Source organism: Anneissia japonica, unplaced genomic scaffold (genome assembly GCF_011630105.1).
Source record: "Anneissia japonica isolate Jap-2015-1 unplaced genomic scaffold, ASM1163010v1 scaffold287720_len810639_cov167, whole genome shotgun sequence".
NCBI classification, from domain to species: Eukaryota; Metazoa; Echinodermata; class Crinoidea; order Comatulida; family Comatulidae; genus Anneissia; species Anneissia japonica.
The window spans coordinates 439,825-455,681 of record NW_022736945.1 but is presented as its reverse complement, the minus strand read 5'-3'; the positions used below and the strand labels follow the sequence as shown (position 1 = coordinate 455,681).

General features: G+C 39.3%; 1 protein-coding gene across 1 annotated transcript; it reads left to right on the top strand.

The window, feature by feature from the left end:
- Nucleotides 1-2,236: 2,236 nt before the first annotated feature.
- On the top strand, nt 2,237-5,147 carry LOC117117025. The gene is made up of 3 exons (XM_033261202.1): nt 2,237-2,539; nt 3,096-3,163; nt 3,474-5,147. Exon 3 carries the CDS (start codon nt 3,935-3,937, stop codon nt 5,108-5,110), a length of 1,176 nt encoding a protein of 391 aa, XP_033117093.1. The 5' UTR covers nt 2,237-2,539; nt 3,096-3,163; nt 3,474-3,934; the 3' UTR covers nt 5,111-5,147.
- Nucleotides 5,148-15,857: the final 10,710 nt, after the last annotated feature.

The window sequence follows — 15,857 nt, the reverse complement described above, 5'->3', positions numbered from 1 at the left end:
TGATAGGCATTAGGGTTGTGCAGATCAGGTGAATAGGCGTTTGCGAAGATAGGCGTTAGGGTTAAGCACGTCAGGGGTTTGCAACAACAGGCGTTATGGTTAAGCACGTCACTGGTTTACCATTGAATAGGCGTTTAGAATTAAGCACGTCAGGCGTTTGCGCCGATAGATTATATGGTTATTTTGTGGATTAAGTTTGGAGCACGTCAGTATTTTACCATTGAAGATACGTTTGCGACGATAACAAATAGGAAAAATAACATATTCAATTGCAAATGACCGGTGAAAATGCCTATACATTAGCGTACACAGTTGAAAATCTTATTAACCCTAATTCCTCTTCATTAATATACAATGGCTGGTGCGAACATCTATTAATTAGCGGACATGGTAAAATGGCTGACATGTTTATCCTTAAAGCCTATCGTCGCAAACGCCTGATGACTTGCTTAAACCATGGAGGAAATATATTAATAATAATATATATAATAATTATTAATAATAATATATTTCCTCCATGCTTAAACCTAACGCCTATCATCGCAAACGCCTATTTAATGACATTCTTTTAATCGCTATTTAATGCTTCCTAGTGATGTTATATTTTGTGAAATGGGTGCTATATGACTGCTATTATAAGCTATAGTCTCTTATACACATCTGAACATGCTTTTAATCGCTATTTAATACTTAACCATGTAATTGCTATATGACTGCCATTATAAGGTATAGCTGGTGACCAGCTAATTGTATGCTTTTAATCACTATTTAATGCCCTTTAATATTTAACTCAGCTATAACAGACAATATCACACTCACATAAACAGCAAAATAGAACATATAATACAGTTGATGTGCTACATCAAAGATATAGATACATTTTGTGAATGGCTATATGACTGCTAATTTTGTGAATGACTATATGACTGCTATTAGGCCTATAAACTATTACAAGCTGTAGCTAAAATGAATAGCTAGGCTAAATGCTACCGTATATTAAATGCTAGGCCAATCATGCTCTTTAATGGCCTGTTCTACATCAAGATAATGCTATACCGCAACCTTGGTACCCATAAATAAGTGGCGGCCGCCAGATAATTATGTGGCGGCCGCCACATAATTATCTGGCGGCCGCCAGATAACTGATTTGAAATTTTTATTCACTGTTGACACTAACGGGCTTCCGTAGTTAACTGATTTGGATGCATTCATTTTCACATAGTGTGTTTGGTAAAAATTGGTAAGCTAATAAAGGAACTTGATGGATAAAAGTTCATTATCCTGTTTTATAAGGACTAGGTTTGTTGTTATTTGTCAAGGCAATTGTGTTGTTAGGATGTTTCTGTCTCTTTTGTTAAAATTGTGTTTAGAATGTGTAATCAAAAACAACAGATTGAACCGAGTTTGTGAGTTTCCCCAAAGATACTAGAAATACAAGATAGAGTTCTCCACACAAAAAAAGTGTTCCACCGAAATGCATGGTGGGAATACGAACAATGGGACGCCCCCTACAGCTGGATCTAAAAAAACTTGTGTCAAACTTTCATTAACAAGTCGTCGCGTATTTTATTATCAATTCTCAATTAAAAAATTGTACACCGCGATGCGCTATGGCGACGTACGGTATTGGAGGGCGTTGCTATGCAGTAAATTGCAACACATCATAAAAACAGGGTCATAATTATATCGATTTCCCAAGGATAGAGAAAGGTCAAATATTGCACTGACATTAAACAAAAAATTAGCTATATATAAATATATATTAACATTTTGACATATGAATTAGCCTAGGCCTATTGACTTGCCTAGCTAAGATATTGAAGAAAAATAAATAAATAATTAGACTAGCCTAAAATAATGAAAAAAGTACCGTACTAAATATTATTCGTTCGTATAATAACGCTAGTATAATGCAGTTAGTCATGAATGACGTGAAAATGGAGCTCTTTTGGTAAAGGAAATTTAATAATATTAATACAGGTCTAACTCTAATTACTTAAGACCACTTTTTGGACCGGGATTTCCATGGTCTACCTACCTAGCATAGCCTATATCCGCTTTTTAGTCTCTAATTAGAATAATAAAGCTAATTTTTTTTACTTAATCTGGATCGCATGGCCGGATGCACTCTTAGTGAAAAAGTTTTCCTCCATTAGTGGAAAAGGAAGGGCGCCTTTTGCGTCTGGATATACTTTGCAACAGAGTGCCCTGTACGTTGGGCACGAAGTATAGGAAACTTGCGTGGTTAATGTTAGGGTTCCTGATTGTAGAGGTAATTATTATGGTGTAATTATTATGGTGTATCTATTGTAATTAATTACCTAATTAATTAATGGAACATTCACTAATGGAATGTCCTATAAGTGACCAATAGGAAAGGGGTACTGCTGGACACCCAAGCCAAGCTAAGCTTATAGCATTTTATTGCTCTCTTTTGTTTTACCCATCGAGGAGAGCAGATGTGTACTTTGTTAAGCTGTCTCTTTTGTTACAATTCAGAAAGGTCAATTTAAGAATTGTATAAGGATTAAGAAGAAATGTAAGTAATTACAGTTACTATTACAACGTAATTCCTTAGTTCTATAAGTACTCTATTAGCTCATATTGAATACTGTAGTAGAGTAAATTAGATATGCTTTTCTAATTGTTATGGCTTGAATAACAATTGATTGAAGTCTAATTGTTGAATTAGATGCACATATGAATACAGAAGGTGTTCTACTTAATTATTCTAATGTCTATTTATATTCTTTAGTTAGTATTTATATTATATTTAGTCTGCATTTTATTAAGCATTACTTTACCTATAGTATTGCTATAAGTAACCTATTGTAATCTCATAAGATAATAAGGATTACATGTGTGGCTGGTTTAAGATGGCCGCCATTAGTATTGTATTAAGATTTAATGATTAGGAAAGCTCACCATATGGTGACGCTGTTTTATACCTTTCAAAAGGTGGCGCTGTTTGTTATGGTGCCCAATAGGTGGCGTCCCTTATCTTAGATCATGTGACATGAATATTAATTATGTGTTTATGTTCTCATATTTTTATATTTATTATGTCTTACACTAAATCATTATTACTTCTATAGATTATATTAACTACTCTACGTATATGGTAATTCCTGAACAGAATACACTGTGTAATCGCCACAAACCGGTGAGTGGTTATAATTAAGTGACCATTATATTTAAGCTACTGTATTTTATATTATACTTTTTATGTAACCGAATATCATGTTGAATATTATAAACACTAGAATGATGTCATGTAATGTGGTTATCATAATTGACTATGCACGGATAAGTTGAATCTTCTGTTTACGATTACATTTAGCACAATCTCAAGTGCTCTGGTCTTGATGTTAAACTGTATGATGTTAAGTTGTAAAATGTTAGATTAATTTATGATTTCAATGCCTATGATTTGTATGGGCAAGTGGTGTTATTTTGATATATCTCTTTTACAGAGGCTGTTTACTAGATGCTGTTTTTACATAAATAAATACGAGTGAACTTTATTTGAGATGTACTGTCTGTTATTGACGTGTCGACCGCTACCCCACACTTTATAGCTTGGGAGGCCAACTACAGCCTGTCTCAGTGGTGTCAGAAGTGGGATGAACAAGACAACAGACAAAGGTAACAATACGTTTATCCGAATGAAGCAGCCTCAGTTTGCGGAAGAAGACCGACTATCCTGCTGAAGAATGAAGAATCAACGCAACATAGTTTAATTACATCATTGTATATTCAAGATTTTTTTTAAAGATTTATATTTGATTGAAATATTTATACTATTATACAGACTTGTCTGTTTTATGCAATATATTGTTTATTTTCTGATGATTATTTTGTAACATATTTTTTTCTCTCTCGATTCATCAATAATTATATATTTGTACCCTACTGTAATCATATTTCACACATAATGGCGAACCAAGATGATGCAGGTCCTTCCACCCAGGAAATTCTTCAAACCATAGCAACGGCATTACAGGGAATCAATGTGCATCATGTGCATCCAGGTGTGAAGTTAACAAAGTTCAAAGGTTCCAAAGCAAGTAGTGAGCCTTCCTTGACCGAATGGCTTGAAGACTTTGCAGCTTACGCGAACCAATATGGGCTGAGCGATGCGAGAAGAGCACAAGCACTACTTGATCACCTAGGTGGAAGTGCCAAGGAAGAACTACTATGTTACGGATTAGATGTACGTGGAGACCACAGGAGGATAATAGAAGTACTGAAGGAGAGATTCGGTCCTCAAGAAACCAATGCATCCCTGAGTGAGACCTTACATAATAGAGTGCAGCAGGACGGTGAAAGTCTGGCAGAGTTTAGCCTAGCGTTGATGCGGATATACGGAAAAATGGAGGCCGCGACATCAGATGCCACTGAAAGAGCCGCACTGACAAGGTTAAGGGACAACACTCTTAAGGAAAGACTGGTTCGAGGGGTACGTGAAAAGTGGGTTCACCGAGAACTACGGCGAATAGAGATTGAATGCAGAGGGAGATCCTTTATGGAGATGCGTCGAAGTGCTCTAGAATTCTTTCAAGACCAAGAACCAGCTTCTAGACGACCTCCTGGCGTATATGAAGTATATGCTGATCGGGTACACACTACATCGCATGAACGAGCCGACAAATCGACAGAAAAACAGAGAGAATTATCACGAGAAGTTAGCACATTAAAGGACGAGATGGAAAAATTAAGATTAGTTATCGAGAGAATGGATAGACCAGGCCCTACTACCAAAGGCAAAACTCCTGTCAAGGAAATTACATGCTACAAGTGTGGTCAAAAGGGCCATTACAAACGTCATTGCCGGAATTCAGGTCGAAGACAAGGTGCTTGTCAACTACAGCTGGGTTATCCATCACAATCAGTCTATCAACGACAGCCAGCTCACAAGCCACATTCAAACTACCAACCAGAAGCAGGTTATCAGTCATCGCCAAGCTTTCAACCACCTCAGGCTAATCACCGACCGCAGACAACCTACATGTTGCAAGAGAATGCACAGCGTCAACAGATCACTCAGCAAAAGCCCGAACACCAGCATCCGGAAAACTTCTACCCTCCGCCACAAGGGGCAAAATGGTAGGAGGGGATAGCAGACAGCCCATTTCAATACATGAGTCTACGTTGACTAAACAGTCCGAATCAACTAAGTTAGGGTTATTAGCACCTAGCCCAAAGATGATACTAAATGTTGCCGGTGTGGATATTGGTTGCATCCTCGACACAGGAGCAGAAGCGTCTATAATTCCTGCCACTATTTATCACGAAGTATTTAAGCCACGAATTGGTCCCATGGGCAATCTCGAATCAGCCATCAAGATAGTTGGTGTCACAGGGACAAAGATATCAGTAGAAGGCTATGTAAGAGTCCCGGTGATTTTGGGGAACAAGACTGTTGTCGTCGGTTTCTTAGTTGTAGGGGAAAGCACGCCTCGATGTGGCCGAAAAGAAGACTATCCCCTAATCTTAGGTTGCAACGCTTTACGGCTACTAACTGATGTATCTTGTGACTCGGGCTTGCAAGGGAATCTCAGCATGGTGATAAACAGTCTTCAGATGCCCGGAGAATCCACCAATACTATACCCAGTGGACATCACAATCAGAAGCGGAGTATAGTAACAAGAGACCTTCTCGAAGTTGTACCCCCAAGATCTGTGAAACGGCTTGATTGTTGTTTTGAAGCTGATACGATAAGTCCTGTCGATGCAGAGAGTGTTTGGCTAGTAGAATCACCCACTGATGGTTCAAGCTTAGAAGTAATAGAAGGTTGTGTTTCTGGTTCATCAAGTTTAAGTCTACTTGTATCAAATTCAGCAGATGAGGAGCTGATTCTACAACCAAAAACAAGAGTAGCAGCAGCTGTCCAGCTGGCTCAGCAAGCTCAAGTCGTAACCTTCCAAACAGATGATTTCCTACAAGTGGACATCAAGGAGGTCTACATTGAAGAGAACAAAGTAATGCACAATCCATCTTCAACTGTACATACAAACCCAAAGAATGACAAACATCTATGCAAAGATGGTACAATGTTAGAGCTACCAGCAGGTGTAAATTTAAGCAACTTAAATCCCGATGAAGCTGACCAAGTTGCCAGGTTACTTGTTGACCATAAAGATGTTTTCTCAACAAATGAATTTGACCTAGGGCATTGCAACCTTATTCCCCACGAAATAAAATTAAACACCGATAAGCAAATACGTATGCCATACCGTAGAATTCCACCCACACAGATGACTGAGGTGAAGCAACTTTTGCAGGACATGCTTGAAAAGGGGATCATCCAACGCTCATCAAGCCCTTATGCTAGTCCAGTTGTCATTGTTCGGAAACCCACGGGAGCTTTACGACTCTGTGTCGATTATAGACAACTTAACGCAATCACAATCAAAGACTCCTTCCCACTGCCACGAATCGATGAGACACTTGAAGCACTTGGAGGAGCTCGCTATTTCTCACCTATGGACCTGTCACACGGTTATTTCCAAGTCACTATGCATCCAGATTCCATTCCACTTACTGCAATTCGAGTACCATGGGGATTGTTTGAATTTAATCGCATGCCGCAAGGGTTATGCAATAGCCCAAGTACATTTCAACGAATTATGGAAAGGATATTTGGCGACTTGAACCTTGACAAGTTGGTGCTCTACCTTGATGACATTCTTGTATTCTCAAACACCTTCGACGAACACTTGGAACGACTAGCAGAAGTGTTCAGGCGACTAAAACAACATGGTCTGAAGCTTAAGGGTTCCAAATGCAAGTTATTCCAAACTGAAGTTGCACACTTAGGACACATAGTCAACAGCAATGGTATAGCGGTAGATCCCAGCAAGGTAGAGAAAATCATGAAATGGCCAACTCCAAAGGATTCATCACAAATTAGTTCTTTCTTAGGCCTCGCATCCTACTACCGGCGATTTATTCCTGGTTTCTCAAAGATTGCTGCTCCACTACACACATTGACAGGAAAGAAAACGAGAAATGCGGGGAAGAAACAACCATTTGAATGGAGAAAAGAAGCCGATGAAGCATTTCAGTCTCTAAAGGTAGCTCTCTCCACAACACCTGTTTTAGCATACCCGCAATTTGGTAAGGACTTTGTCATTGAAGTTGATGCTTCCTTCAACGGGCTTGGGGCATGCTTAATGCAAACAGATGATGATGGGAAACTTCACCCGGTGTCCTATGCCAGCCGCAGTCTTCGAGGTGCCGAGAAAAATTATGCAGATCTTTCAAGTTTCAAGGTTGAACTCCTAGCACTTAAGTGGGCAGTTACTGAAAAGTTTGGGTCGTATATCAGAGGATCAAAGTGCACCGTGTTTACTGATCACAACCCATTAGTTCATCTTAAGACAGCAAGGTTAGGCGCAACAGAGCACCGTTGGGTTGCCCAGCTTGCACCTTTCAATCTCAACATCAAGTACAAACCAGGAAAGGCAAACCAATGTGCAGATGCACTAAGTAGGTGTCCGGATATCGAAGCATGCGATGTACAGGTAATAGTAAGAGAAGTAACAGCTTGCAGCTTAGTACCGACAAACATCCTAAACACAGACTGCATCATCAAAGATAGTCATCCTCAAGATGAGGCACACAGTTTATTTCCATCCTACACTCATCAGCAATTAGCCAGTCTTCAACAGAACGATGAAACCCTGGGAAAGGTTTGGGAGTGTTGGCAAAGCAACTGGAAGTCAGGGCAACCAATCACTAACGACTCTCCTGAGTTAAGAGGTTGGCTGAAACAAATTACTTACTTCAAAGAGTGGAGAGGAGTGCTATACAGAGAAGTCCAATCTACCACTGATGACTGCCGACAACTACTCATTCCTCATAGCCTTCGCCACAAGATGCTAGAGATGGCACATGACGAGTGGGGTCACCAGGGAGCTACTAGAACTATTGGTATTTTAAAGACCAGATGCTTCTGGCCTGGACTTCAAAATGATGTAAGACAACACATTAAGAAATGCTTCACTTGCACAACATCTAAGTCAACTCAACCTATGATTCGTACACCTAAACGCCATCTAGTCGCGTTCCGTCCATTTGAGTTACTAGCCATTGATTTCCTTAAACTTGACACGGGCAAGGGTGGCTACGAGGATGTTTTAGTTATGACAGACGCATTTACAAAAGTCGCTCAAGCAGTTCCCTGTCGAAGTCAATCAGCAATAATAGTAGCGAAGGTCCTACAAGATAAGTGGTTTAACTACTATGGTGCGCCACAGCGGCTACACTCGGACCAAGGCAGGAACTTTGAAGGCCTGGTGATAAAGGAACTCTGCAAATTGTATAATATCCAAAAGTCAAGAACCACACCTTATCACCCGCAAGGAAACGGTCAAACTGAAAGGTTCAATCGCACATTGTGTGGAATGATAAGGTCCATAGATCAGACTAAGAGGAGAAAGTGGCCAGAGCTGTTAGGACATCTGGTGTTCCTATATAATTCAACGCCCCACAGTGTGACTGGTGTTTCGCCGTTTCGTCTTTTGTATGGACGTGAGCCATTCACACCACTAGACCAACTTCTAAATAACTCACGCGAAGACTGGAAAGAAGATTTTATTGAACAACAAGCCACTTCCATCCAGCAGGCCCACAAAGTCGCAAAGGATTGTATCGAGCGCAACATTGAGAGCGACAGGAGTCGAGAAAATGCCCGACAAATGATTCCTCAATTTGGAATTGGTGACAGAGTGCTTTTAAGGCAGTGCGCATTTGACGGACGACATAAGCTAGTTGATAAATTTCACCATGATCCATTTATAGTAGTTTGGGTTAATGATGCCGGCGATGTGTACACAATACGCCCAGCTCTCGGCGGACCTACACGAACAGTAAATAGAAAACTCCTAATCTCAGATCCAAGAGAGGAACGCAACATCGAAGTTGAAGACATTGAACTATCAAGTGATGAGGAAGATGATTGTTCACAAAGCTGGATTTTCACTCATCGGAATCCACCATTGTATGATGCTGCAGGATCTACTACTGCAAACATTCCACGACGATCAACACGATCAACTAGAGGTACCCATAGCAACCCTTGCAAATGGCCACGATCTGCAGTTTCTCGTAAATGATTTCCCACCTCATTTTATTCTATCCTACCATGCTTACAGTATTGTATTTTTTTACTACTTTTTTTTATACCATAGTTGTGTTTTATTGTGTTATATGCTGTAATATGACAAGTATGAAGTTAATAATATAATAATATAATTTGATGTTTTTGTTTCATTAAGTTTAATACTGTATTTGTTTTAACTATAGTTATGCTCAGTCATAGAGTACTGGCGGGTTTCTTATTACTGTATTCTATAACAGTCATACTTGAATCATACTTCATACTACCAATGGTTGTGTTAGTTAAAGATATTATCAGTTATATTATGATGTTACACATTAATGTTATCTCATGAGATTATGGATGACACACTATTGTTTCATCAGGTTTAGAAGGTACAAGTACTATGAGTGGTAACCTGTCATTGGCTGTTGAGTTCCCTGGGGTATGACGCCGCATGCAGACACTTTGGGTTTGGTCATGCTCCTTGAGCTGTTAGTTGTGTTAGATTTCAGCACTATGGGTGAATCCTTAGCAAGAGTTTTGAGGTGTGATCAGTTTTTGAGTTAACTGATCGGGTAAGTCTCATGGTAACAAGGGCCATGTAGAGAGAACTTACATGGAAATTCCTCATATCTCTGCCGTGGAGAGGGACCGGACTTGCTGTGGAAATCTCCACTTTAACAGTTAGCATGACATGGTGGTTAGTGTCTTATGTTGCATTATGGTTTTGATGGGGGATGGCACCTCAGCACTACAGCCAATTTCCAGGTTTTCTCGATCAGTGACAGTTATCTACCGACAGTGTGTTATAGATTACAATACTTGGGGTCCAAGTATGGTAATCGCGGGGAACATGTTAGGGTTCCTGATTGTAGAGGTAATTATTATGGTGTAATTATTATGGTGTATCTATTGTAATTAATTACCTAATTAATTAATGGAACATTCACTAATGGAATGTCCTATAAGTGACCAATAGGAGCAACGTATATATTTCCTTAAATTAAAAAAATAAGGAGGAATTGGGATTTTATTTAAACTTTGCATGGCGATCGAAAAATATCGCTATCCACGTATAGTAAACTGGATTTAGGCCAGATGGTCGAAATCCAGTTTACCGAATGCCAGATTGCCCGAGATTATACTTTGCCGACTCCCAGTTTGCCGAGTACCAGTTTGCCGACTCAAAAACAATGAATCCCAGTTGGACGAAACCCAGTTTGGCGAACCCAGTTTGCCGAAATTCAATTAAAAAGCGGTGAAACATTAACCAGGGGAGGATCCAGAAATGTCCGAAAAGGGGTGGGGCGAAAGCGAGGGGGGGCGATCGAGATAACACTACCCTAGGGGGTCCAGGGGCATTTCCCCGCAAAATTGTTGTGTTCTAGAAGCCCGAAAATAACCTCTGAGGCGTTTTCAGGGATAATTTTCTTTCCTTTCTCTCTTTCTTTCTTCTTTTTTTTTACCTTCCAAAGGGGGTGGGGGCACCTTGTTAACAACAGCATAACATTCACGATGGAATACCGGTAGTCTCTTGCTCATACCACCATAGTCCATCCATGGCTGCATCTGTACGAAAGGGTGGCGGCGCGCGTGGCGCTCCTGGCGAAAGTGGAAAATGGCCGGACGCGATTTTTTTCCCGTACGAAACATTCGCATGAAACTTCACTCGGGCCGTCTGGGATTGACTCGACTCTATGGAACGCCAAAAGGGCAAATTACAAGTGCAAAACGAAAGTGGCGCAGTGCAAATCCAAATGCGTGTGCTGCTACTTGAATTTTTCACTGCATGCGCCACTTTAGTTTTGCACTGTGCCACTTGACTTTTGCACTGCGATTGTAGTTTGTCCTTTTGGCGTGATATCGCGAAAAGGACAAACTACAATCGCAGTGCAAAAGTCAAGTGGCGCAGTGCAAAACTAAAGTGGTGGCACACGCATTTTGAGTTCGCACTGCGCCACTTTAGTTTGGCACACGCATTTTGAGTTCGCACTGCACCACTTTAGTTTTGCACTGCGCCACTTGACTTTTGCACGGTGACTGACTTTTGCACTGCGCCACTTGTAATTTGTCCTTTTGGCGTTCCATATGACTCGAGTTCGTTAAGAGCAGGCGCTTCACAATGTCGTGACGCTCGAGTATTCTCAATCTCCATTGTCTGTATTGTTCTTTGTTTAGCTACGTCTGTACATGGAGGAATAATTCTGTAACTAACTGTGAGCTTTATGTTTGTTATAAAATGTAATACTACCTACAATAACAATAGCTAGTACCGCCACCAGTAGTATAGGTACTATCAATTAAGGCTAGAGCAAAAAAGGCTAACCTAGGCCTAATTACAGGCTGAGTTAGATCCTACCTAATAGGCCCCTCCCTAGACTATGCCCCTCTAGGGTCCAGGGCCTGACACAACAGTCACGCTTCACATGACAGACTGAAATTTTGAAAAAAAAATTGAAACAAGTTTGAAACATGAAATTAAAATGGGACAGTGCGATAAGAAAAATATTATTAAATAATAAGATTAAATATATCATTCCGGCATTTATGAACTTGGCCTAAACCTTGTAATGTAATCAATATTAAATAATAATAATAATAATAATAATAATAATAATAATAATAATAATAATAATAACAATAATAACATTAATAACGATTAATAATAATAAATAATAATAAAAATAAATAATAATAAAAATAATGATATTTAATTAAATAAAAACATATAATTTCGCCATTAATTAACTTGGCTTAAGCCTTGTAATCAAGGAGTACTTACAGTACAATACTATTTACTAGGCCTATAATTAACAACTAGGCCTCATTCATTCATTGGTGCTCTGCTATTTTGGCATGTCTTATGATGTCATCCTCTCTTTTAATGTCAAAATAACTGTCCCTGTTTCATTTGATCAATTAAATGCTGTTCTTTTCCTTCCTCTTTGTGCTTTACCTCTGAAAGCCGCCTTCTAAAACTTGTTTGAGTAAGTGATCACATTGTACTGTGTACATGACCAATCCAACTCCCTGCCTATGCATAATTTTTAGTAGTTCTAGGCCTGGTACTTATAATTATCCAAAACCTAGGCCAACTAAAAAACAAAAATGTTCCCAAGTTCAAATAACAAATTTATTATTTGTGCAGCTAAATCAAATATTACATTTTTGTCATTTTAAACGACCCATTAGTGGGCTGAAAGCTTCAAATGAGCTTTTTTTGTTTTTGTAGGTAACTTTGATCATTAGGGTAAGGATGCTTTGATCTTTGTTTTTTCATAACGATGTCATCTACTAAATGTTTTGATTGGTCAAACACATTTGGTACTTGTGCATATAAGCTTGCAAATATGGATAATTTTTCATTCCTGATGATGACATAATTAATATCGAAATATTGAATCCCGACATGATGACGTGCATTTCGATTTGGAGTATGTATTACATATGTGTTCTTCAAAATCAGACAGCGAGCGACAATGCTCTCAGTGGCGTAACAGGCTGGGGGCAGACAGGGGGAAGACTGCCCCCCCCCCTGACGGTTTTTACCGGGCTGACCAAGCCGTCGTACCGAACTGGGTAATAAGAGAAAAGAAAGAGGGGAGAGGGAGGAAAAGAGAAAGAAGAGGACAAGAAAAGGAAAGGAAAAGAAAAAGAGAAGAGAAAAATGACAAGAATAAAAAGTAAGATATCATAATGTCCAGACTCACAAGACCCTGCAACCCCATAACTCCTTTGATCTAAGCTGCCAGATGGCGTAACCACCGGGGGAGAAGGGGAAAATAACTATCTTTGGAAAATTTTTCCCACCCCTTGATAAATGCCCTTTTCATCCCCTGAAAGTGCCCAAAAATCTCAAATTTTGCCCGCTTCGCGCGCATTTCTTGATGAAGTAGGCCAATTTCTTCTAAATAATGCACATTTAAGGGAGTTTTGATCAATTCCAACGAAATTAGAATTAAAAACACTGGGGGACATGGGGGGAAATCCGTATTTAGAAGATATTTCCCCACCCCTTGATAAATGCCCTTTTCATTCTCCGAAAGTGCCTAAAATTCTCAAATTTCGCGCGCGAAGTATTTCTTGTTACGGTAGGCCAATTTCTCCTATAAATTGCACATTTTTGGGAGTTTTGATCAATTCCGACGAAATTAGAATTAAAGACACAAAAACTTTTAGCGCGCTTAGTGCGCATTTTTTAGGGTTATCCTTTTAAGTTATTTAAACACATAGCCTAATAGTCCCAAACTCAAGAAAGAAAAATTTAAGATAGATCGTTTTAACCTAAAAGAAGGGCCTCCCCTGAAAGTGCCTAAAAATCTCAAATTTCGCGTGCATTTCTTATTAAAGTAGGCCAATTTCTTCTCAAAATTGCACATTTTAGGGAGTTTTGATCAATTCCGATGAAATTAGAATTAAGAACACCGGGGGACAAGGAGAAAATATCCATCTTTATGGAAAATCTTTCAACACCCCTTGATAAATGCCCTTTTCATCCTCTGAAAGTGCCTAAAATTCTTAAATTTCGCGCGCATTTCATGTTACCTTAGGCAGATTTCCTCTAACAAATTGTACATTTTAGGGAGTTTTGATCAATTCCGACGAAATTAGAATTAAAAACACAAAAATTTTTTCCGCGCTTCGCGCGCATTTTTTAGGGTTATCCTTTAAAGTTTTTTTAACACATAATAGTCTCAAACTCAAGAAAGAAAAACTTAAGATAGATTGTTTTAACCTAAAAGAAGGGCCTCAATGTATTGATGGTGAAAGAACATGTTTGTAATAAATAAAACCATGATGAAAATGCTTTTGTAGACGTTTTTGGTTGATGACTTTTTGACCTCCAGAATTGAGATTTTCGAGTCCAGTCAGTCGAGACAGCCCGAGTGGAGTTTCATGCAAATTCGGGGGTCGCTGCCCCAGGGCCCGGGTCTACTGGGGTCCCGGACCAAGATGAAACATTTTCGGGGTAAGAACAAAATCTCCATAGGACCCGAGCCCAAGCCAGGATGAAAACTTTTGTTGTCAGATTTAGGAGGAGACTTAATTTGGGGGGGGGGGCCGAGTGGGGGTCCCAAGTGAAGGAGGTGGGGGCCCATGTGAGGTGTTGCCCCGGGTCCTTACTGGCTCTCGATGCCACTGTGTTTACGCTTACGCTTTATGACTAGTATAACCATAACAACAATAACTCTGTAGTGCAGTACACTACACTTTGATAGAATTCTTAATCGTATGTTCAATAAGGAAATCATATTTGTTATTCTGATCATATAAATGCAACAAAAATCTAATCTCGCCAATTAAACACGAATAATATTATCTATCTAATATAATTTATCTTTATTCTTGGTTTGATTAGTTGCACTAGTCTGTCATTAATATCATTAATTTGTTACAGTACTTTACAGTAGGCATACTTCACATTTGTGTATGAACCTTTGATAGCATTCTCAGTCGTACTCTTCAATAAGCAAATAATATTTGTTATTCTGATCATATACAAAAACAGCAACAAAAAATCTAATAAACGCTTATATAAAAAAACAAGGACATTGGTACAGTTAAGAGTCCTTGCAAAAGCATAAGAATTAGCTATTATTCGCCCCCTCCCACTATCACAGTAGGGCACGCAACTATGAAATTTGTTAGTATTGGAAGTGAAAACTCACAAACTGATGATATTTGTTAGACTTGATCACAACAGTACTTCAAAAAATGTAACTTGTACTAATCTGATATAATACAAGAACTTCCTTCAAACTATATGTAGGCCTATCACATGAAATAGCTGATACTTCCTTAACACTTTGAACATCTAAAGTGTATAAACTCTAATGGCTATCAAAGGAGCCGGAATGAGTGCTGGCAACTGTTGACCTACTAATATTGATTTTCCTCAAAAGGGGAATTCATGCACGTTAGAACACTGTGTCCAAAAGTCAAAGTATGCTTTTCAAAAACAGTGTAAGGTTCCGCAAGACAATATCTACATTACAATACAATTATTTACACATCGAAAATCCTGATATGTTAAACACATGTCGTACCGTATTCTCACATACCGTATTCATGGAAACCAAGTAAAATCTAGTATGAAAGTGGTATATTCACAATGATCTATTGTATTTATGTTGTTGTGCTGAATATAATAAATAAATTTCTGCCTGTCATGAGCTAAAACTATTGTGAAATTCAGTTTCCATATTTGAATTGCTTAATTTGTATACTTAAATAAGTTATTACCTAATATTAGACTCTAAAATCGATTAAATAAGCCTTTGAAACGCATAAATTGTCAAAATATTTCGCCCCCCAGACCACTTTCGACCACGACCACGCCCACTTTGCTCTCGACAAGGTAATTTCCCCTCGTTGGGGCATCGTCGCCCCCCCCCCCATTGTGTAATATGCTCAAATATGTGCATGATGATGTTATATTACACCCAGTGGCGGTGCCAGCGGGGGGGGGGAGGCTTAAGCCCCCCACCGGACAGGTCAAGCCCCCCCCCCACCGAACAGAGCTCGTCGGGCAGTCAGACCATAAAACATATAAAAATAGGCCCACACCAAGCCAACACATGTCTGTCACAGTCTGGGAGTGCCATTTTCGGCCATCCAGAGGTTGATATTCTTTTAAAAAAATCTCATTTGGGAGGGGGAACCTCCTCTCAACCCCTTCCTCTCAACCCCTTCCTCCAGCTCGAGCCTACCTGTCGGGCAACTTAGCCCCCCCCCCCCCAGAAAATATAT

Coding starts and splice junctions, on each gene's coding strand:
- LOC117117025 (XM_033261202.1), top strand. CDS start 3,935: ATGGCGAACCAAGATGATGCAGGTCCTTCCACCCAGGAAATTCTTCAA.